Here is a 7,802-nt window from a genome sequence, read left to right as displayed (position 1 = left end):
CCCTACATATAAAACAAAAATCAACGATAAAATGCAGCATATGCAAAACAAACACATTTATACTAGGATTGGTTCAGAATGGGACCAACCCAGTTCCAGCAGCAAGCCACCCAAATTCAGCTCAAGTTTGCTTTCCTTGATGCTCTGTAAATTTGGAGCGTGTCTGCTTACCTTGAACAGCTGCACTCCAATACAAGCGAACATGAACTGCAGCAGAGTTGTGACAATCATGATATTACCAATAGTTCTAATAGCCACAAAGACACACTGAACAACATGCTGGAAAGAAAGAAAAAAATACGTATTTAATACAACTTGTTACTTAGTATCACAAAATACATTGTGCCAAAGTCTATTTTATCACATTTAGAATATTTTTTAAAACTACTATTTTTCTGTTGTCAGTGTTACACCTACTACCATAATTAAACATTTTCTAAATCTGTCTATAATTCTGTTGACATAGGCTCATCAACATCTACTGACTAAAACTTACATAACCTTACGGAAAACCAACTAAAACACTGCTCTGGCACGTTGGTTCACAGCAAGTATTACCCTCAAAATCCCCCTCCGTGTCAAGCGTGCTCCTCCACACATAATCTGCTGTGACTGTGGGCAGAGCCTGGCATAAGAATCAGGCACTGATTTACGTCCTCGCCCTGTGAACACCTCTAGGCAAATTTTCTTGCGCAAGAATTTTTAACCTGAGGCAGGACTGAAGAATCAGGCCAACAGAAATCTAAGTTACAAAATAGAAATAAATACCTTAAGTCCTTTTGCTCTGTTTATTGCCCTTAGAGGCCTCAAGACTCTTAAAACTCTGAGGATCTTCACCACTGAGATAGCACTCGATCTAGGGGGGGAAAAAAGATTTATTCTGTTACATTTAAGGTAACTGATTTTACTCCTAAGAATAACAATGTTCTTGCAAAACATGAAATTTCAGGAAGTCTCAAGATACATATACAAGAGGGTTTTTTAAGTATTCTTTATTGATCTTTTGTCAATATTAGTCAGTAATATCAATCTCATAAATACCGTAAGAATTATTTACATTTCTGAGGCAACTTGGGAATAAGCAGCTCAGAAGCTCGTCTGACATTGTAACGCAGTTAAGTTTGGTCAGGAGCAAAACAATCCCCCAAGTATTTTTCAGTGTTGACAAGCTCTTTCAAAGACACTGTGCAAGCCCTGTAAATCGATGAATACCTTGATTTCCAACCAGCTGGAGATGAAAAGATCTCAAATGACTCACATTCTCTTTGTTTAAGCAGCTAGGACTGCATTTTAAGGAAATCATAGCAGCCTGCCTTTTAAAGAACATACTGTGAATCTGAACGCTTGTGAAACAGGTATTCCAGTGCAAGCAGAATACAAAGTGGGAAGCAGTTGACTGACACCCAGCCCTTGCTCTTTTCTAAGTCACTGAGCGTTTTACAGATGATTTTAAATGAGGCACAGCTGCTCAGTGAATCAACCTTCAGACTCGTGTTATATTTAGCCTGATCCGAAGCAACAAGGTCTCTTCACTACCACTTCCACTCCTGATTAAGGTACAACTCCCCTTCAAGCGCTGTCAAGTCGCACATCCCAGTGGGTCAGTGCTGAACGAGCAAGCTCACAGGACTAGATTGCAGCTGAGGCAAGAGTACGAAAGGGGTACAGAAACCCCCTGAAGCTCCAGGAATTACTTACTGCACAATACAGTGTCGTGGTGCTCTCCCTTGTTCTCCTGGTAATTGTGGGAAGTGGTAATGTGTTTCCAACCCGTATTAGTAACGAGTTACAACACTCTCCATATAAGGCACCACCTCTTGCCAGCCCCAACCGAATACTGATACTGCACACCCACAGGCAATGGGGGAATAAAGGGACCTGAAACACTGATTTCAGTACAAAACCCCAAACCAAAAGTAAATCATTCACATTATAAGGATAATACTTACTGAATCCCAAATGATACCAGAGAAACACCCACAACCAGCAAATCCAGCAAATTAAAATAATTCCTGCAGAAGGACCCTTTATGAAGGAAGGCTCCAAAAGCTGTCATCTAAAATAGAATTGTTACACGTTTAGTCGATATTTCAATTTGTACAAATTCACATTTAGGCTGTTTACAAGACACTTGCCTAGAGTGTGGATGCATACAATGTTATCTCAATTTCTAAAGGCAATTGAGAATTAAAATAACCCCACTATGTACATTAAATCTTTCATTTAAATCATAAAAATTCTGCTCAAGCATCACCATCAAACGTGTTAATTGCTTCTGATGTCAACAAATGTTACATGTTGTGTAAGAGCTGATTAGGCTGAGCTGATTACACTGAATTGATTTGGCCTCTGTTAGAAAAATTACTACAACAAACATAAAAATTTCCATGCTTACTGAAGTGTAAGATCCAGGTTCTGACTCTGAATCATTCTTAAGAACTGAAGGAGCTGCAAATGTATTGCTAAAACCCGAGAGTGAAATCTGGTAGAGAACCAGCCCAAGGCTGTCATAAGGCAGCATTACACCGCTTTCGCCTCTGGCTCACAGGAGACCTGTTCAGATCATGAGTGGGTACCCGGGAATAACCTGGCACAACCCGTGGATTGTTTTGTACTGTGTGTGAACAAGGGTCCGCGAGTTTTGCTGGTCTGTGGGGAATATCAAACATTGCTCTACCTATTGGACTTTCTCTTCATTTTTTGCTTTCTGTGGCTAGATTAAGATGAAAGAAGCAGAGGGCACCTTGTGAAGGAACCTGCATACTTCATTTGCAGGTTTCATTAGCAGCCAGTGATGGAGACTCTATTAATTATGGCTGCAGACAGAACCTGGGCAGATGTTCTCGGGTACTGCAAAGCTGAATTTGGCTCCTAAACCTACGAATGACCCTTACCATAACTGAGAGCAAGCACCAGTGAAAAATGCACGCATGAATCCAGGTAAGCCACTAGAAGCACAGAATCTGCACTTGAGTACAATTTGTGTGGGGTGTGGATTAAGACTGAAATACTGAAACTAAACTGGAAATTAAAATAAGGATACCTTTGAAAAATAGCTAGAAATCAGTTCGGGCACATGGATTCTAATTTCCTCAGCCTTAAGCTCCTCTTAAAACACTCCCAGCTATTCATTGTTTTCCACGGGTAAGAAAACTCAGTGCCAGCCAGAGAACATCTGACACTGGCTATGCATTTTAAACCCATTACTTTCTGTTCTGTTCCTCAAGATGGAGTAAAAGGTTTTATTGCCTTTCCTCCTGCAGCATACTGCATCTTTTGAGACTGTTCCACACTGCAGAACAGAGCTACCAATGGCTCACGGGCATCTCGCAGTCTGCTGTGCACAAACTAGCAGGCCTTTTGCATGAAAACCCATCAGTGTCAGTGAAAGCTATCTGCACAGGAATACAAACTGAAAAAGATGTGGTTTTGCTTGGAAGCCCTTCTCTCCTTATTTTTGTGTAAAACTATTTTTGGCCATGATCAAAATACTAAATGTTCCTCAAAATTAGAAGAATAAAAATCCCAAAGCTTTAACCTATGCCATGACATGAGAGAGATAATACAACCACATTACAAAATTGCCAATAATTCCTAACTCTTTTCTCTTACAACTATACAGAATATAACTACATTCATTAAAATCAGAGAGGTGAAAGATAAAATAACCTTCAAATAACTTATGGTCCAATAGCAAACCTACATCTATCTATAAATACTCATTTACACTGTAGTATGTTGTCAGTCAGCAGCACACCAAGTTGCATGTGAAGACAAAATTAAGGATATACTGACCTAAAAATATAGGTGAAGTCCCCATCTTTATATGGAGACTCACATTTCAATCGCTACAAATCCCAGCAGAAGCATGTGACTAAAACTCTCTATACTGAACCATTCTGTCTTTTCCACAGATGAGGGCCAAAGCCAGCGAGGTGGGGAGCGCTGTCACCCGGCCGTCAGCAGAGCAGATGCTGCAGGACACGCTCTGAGCTGAGCACCCAGGGCACCACCAGCGCCGCTCTTGTCCTCCTGCCCGCAATTCCACACCGGTGGGCACTGGTTTACGTGGTGTGGGATTAGCAGAGCTGTGCTAAGGACAAAGGCACAAGGGCCTAAACCTGGCCTTTGCTCTGATGCGTTCATGTTTCCCAAGCACTACAAACAGGACGAATAGCTGGAGTCAAACGCCGTGTCAGGGTTACAAAAGAGAATTCTTAAATGCTTTAAACTGACGTTGCAGCCTTTCTGTTATCCACATCCTCGTTAACATACTCGACACCACTGTGGAAATCCTCATGTCTGCTTAGCAGTCAATAAAACAGTTATTCTGTTTTAATGCTCAGGTTTTGGATGTTTACAAGTTTCTTCGATGCAGCTGATAATATTGCCTCTGGTTACCTCAACTACACTTTCATATACTTTTTTTCCTGGAAATTAAGGAATGTTATTGTTACTGCAAATCTAGTCTGGAATTTCCTCCTTGCGGAGCACACGCAGCTTCTGAATGGCAGACACTGTGGAAAGCACAGCGCAAAACCCAGCACGGAAGGCAGGGAGGACTCCAGCCATAAGCAAGCAAAGCCAGTGTCTGAGACGTGTTAGCAAAGCAGGCACTGATACGTGCGTGTCGTGTTCTGGGTGTTCGTTACATTTTTTACAGTACAATTTATTTTACTTCATAAACACGTGTGAGTGCACTGTGGGGTAGACTTCCTGGAGAAAGTGGACTTGGGAGCATCAATATTTTTGGCTACGATGGCTCTTCTTGGTTTTTTGCAGTATTTTACAACGCCAGATCTCAGCAGCCCAAACTCCAGAGCTTCCCACTTCTGAATAACTCTCCAGTCTCAGCATCCTTTGCCATTAGTAGGAATGTTGCTTTTCTTAACACATCCAGTTATGCCTCTTTATGCCACATTTTATAATTCTTCTTTCTCCTGCAGAAACACAATTGGAACTGCAGGGATTATACAACCTGCTGTTCAGGGCATGTGGAAGTTTACCTACTCTTCTGCCATAGAAATGGAGGTAACATTTTGTACGGCTTCTCAGATTCAGAGTTGGGAACTAGTTTGATCCAACACTACAGCTCTTTTCAGGGCTTTGTTCTTTCCTTTCCTTTGGCCTTTCTCTAGCGGAAAAAAACCCTAGATATTTATTTTAGAATACTACAAAAGTTGTAAGATTAATCAATTCTATAGCAAGCTCCTTAATGCTGCAAATGAGAAATAAGGGGATAAGCGTAAGTCCAAGAGAATATTTGCAAGCATAAAAATAGCCTATTACTTACAGTACAGCTTATCTTGTAAACAGCCCAAATATTGCATCAATTAGTATTAATCAAATTGCATTGTGAAGAGTATGCACAGCAATATGAGCAAAAGCTGGGAGAAGAGATTTTGTTAAGCTTAATCCTCAACTGGAAATGCAAAGTTTATGTACAGATTCTTAGTGCACCAGAAATTTCTAAGTGTATAGGGTCAGGGTTACTCAGCCGAAAACTCATGGTGAATATGCAGAGTGTGAAACTTTTAGGAATCATGTGTAAATTTCTGAAAAAATATTTTGAAAATTCCCACCAAAAAAAAAACCCAATATTTTTCTTTGCTTACCATTTTCTTACATACGAACCCAAGAACCTGGCTTCTCTGCCAGAGTAAGCTTTGTACATCTAAATTCAGAGTAACCCCAATGCATATTCTTAATAATCAGTACACAAACCATACATTAAAATGTCAATTTTTGACTCATGCATGGGTAATACATTTAAGCAAGCATATTTATGCCTTTCTGTGTTTTTAAATGTATGCCCAAGATAAATGCAAAGTATCTTAGTATATAGATAGATAAACGCTAGGTATCTTGCAAGTCCTATTGCAAGAAAATAGTTATCTACTATTTTAGCTCTGTAAATACAGTTCAGCAAAAGAAATGAGAAATTACATGCTCCCTCCTTAAAAGACTGATTGTCTCTTTTGGAAATGCCAGAGCAAGGAGAAGGAAAAGCTCATGCGCAGTGTGAATTATTTTTCCCTTTTCTGACAACTCTTAAGTTTAAAAAGGGTAAAAAAATGAATTATTAAATTGATGTAATGAGAAAAAAATCAGCTTCTTCATGCACCCAATGGCAAAAAAATAACCAATCAAAACTATGAGGAACTGTCAAATAAAAAAATCCCCTGGTTTAAAAAAAGTTTAGCTTTGATCGCTTAGAGAAAAGGCGAAGAACACTTCAAGTGCCTTTTCTTGGCAGGTAACACACAAGGAAAATCCTTTTAAGCAAACTTCCTTTAAAAACCTGTTACCTTCAAAATGATCTCAAATGTAAACATACTAGTGAAGACATAATCTGCATACCCTAGGATCTGGAAGGTAAACAAAAAGTTACAAACATTATTGCTAAAGCTGCTTTTGAGCTAACAAGAATCAATTAACAATGCATTACCTTTAACAGGATTTCAACAGTAAAGATGGCTGTGAAAGCATAGTCAAAGTAACCAAGTATCTGCAAGGTATAATATGTGCCACAGTAAGAAATCCATCTATTAATAAATCTTTACAATTTAGACCACATGCACAACAACACCTGAATTAGTCTCAGTAGGTAGGTTGGGAATTTAGACAGTGTAGTTTAAATCTCCAGCTACTGTGCAACCATTTTTATTTATGTAAAAGTTTATCAGATGCCACTGCGCTTAGATATTAGATTTCACCAGTAAAGAGTTAACAGGACCCAATAAGCAACACTTTCTTTCAATTCAGACTTTATCAGTTTTCACAGGTACTTTCTTCAGCCTTTAGCAGAGATACAGAATCTTAAGCAAAGAATAAATATTTATTAAGAAGTTTGTTTTGGTTTTTTACCAAAGCATTGCATCAAAAAATAAACCTTCAATGGGTGTTTCTGGATTGCACATCATTCTACATTCTGCTACGTAATATTCTTCCTGTATAGACTGGGCTAGAGTGTCATAAAGCAAATTAATGAATAACTAAATTGCTTAAAATCAGCACCACAACTCTTCTTCTGGAACTTGGAAGGTACAGCAGTGATTTATTCGTAGGAAATTTAAAAGAACCTTTAAAAGAACCCACAAGGGTTGCACAGTGATACACAAACTTCTAAAAAGCCTGTGGATGTGACAGTGACCTCACTGCTGCCGACAGGAACGCTGCCGTATCTCTCGGTACAACCAAGACTTCCCTCTTTCAAGGTGACCACATCACCAGCAGCTAATTCAGCGATCGGCACGCACCGCAGTAGTGTACTAGCTTAGTTTCAAGGATCAGCAACCCAACTAGCACGCAGTCGTGCATTTTTTTTCAACTAATAAAATGGGAAGGAGAAATAAACTAAACAGACAACACACAAAGTATTCCTATGAGATCATAAAAGGGAAATAATTTTTTCCCCATGTTCAGCTGAAGATCACATTCTTCTGTCCCTTGCTGTGGCTGAAAAAATAGGCAAACATTAAAGCCATTCAACAAAGATTATTCAGTAAGGAATTCATTCTAGAGTTAAAAGAGAATATTTAAAGGCATCCCAGTTTGTAAACTTTCATTCCCTTGCCAAGTTGGCTGGTTGAAGGAACATGATCATTCAAGGTAGTAACAGGAAGAATATGTATTTGTGAACATTTACAAGAGGGCAATGCCTTCCTGAAATCAGAATTTACCTGTCTGTGTCCCAAATAGGAATAATCCTTTCAGGTACCACCTCTCTCCAGCTATACTTTCCTAGCACTCCTCTATTTACAAAAACAATTAACAGTCCTTCAAGCCATTTCTACAATAAC

At 39.2% G+C, this 7,802-nt stretch overlaps 1 protein-coding gene across 1 annotated transcript in view; it reads right to left on the bottom strand.

Moving 5' to 3' along the window:
* CACNA1D (calcium channel, voltage-dependent, L type, alpha 1D subunit) overlaps positions 1–7,802 on the bottom strand; it is a gene marked incomplete at its 5' end in the record, with an annotated part of 95,331 nt that overhangs the window by 55,876 nt on the left and 31,653 nt on the right. The window contains 4 exons of the mRNA XM_010157852.1: positions 111–279; positions 769–856; positions 1,950–2,056; positions 6,309–6,368. Coding sequence (XP_010156154.1) covers positions 111–279; positions 769–856; positions 1,950–2,056; positions 6,309–6,368 — 424 coding nt within the window. The remainder of the gene's footprint in view (positions 1–110; positions 280–768; positions 857–1,949; positions 2,057–6,308; positions 6,369–7,802) is intronic.

The sequence above is a fragment of the Eurypyga helias genome, unplaced genomic scaffold, assembly GCF_000690775.1.
Source record: "Eurypyga helias isolate BGI_N326 unplaced genomic scaffold, ASM69077v1 scaffold7118, whole genome shotgun sequence".
Lineage (NCBI taxonomy): Eukaryota > Metazoa > Chordata > Aves > Eurypygiformes > Eurypygidae > Eurypyga > Eurypyga helias.
This window is presented reverse-complemented; position numbering and strand designations above follow the sequence as displayed.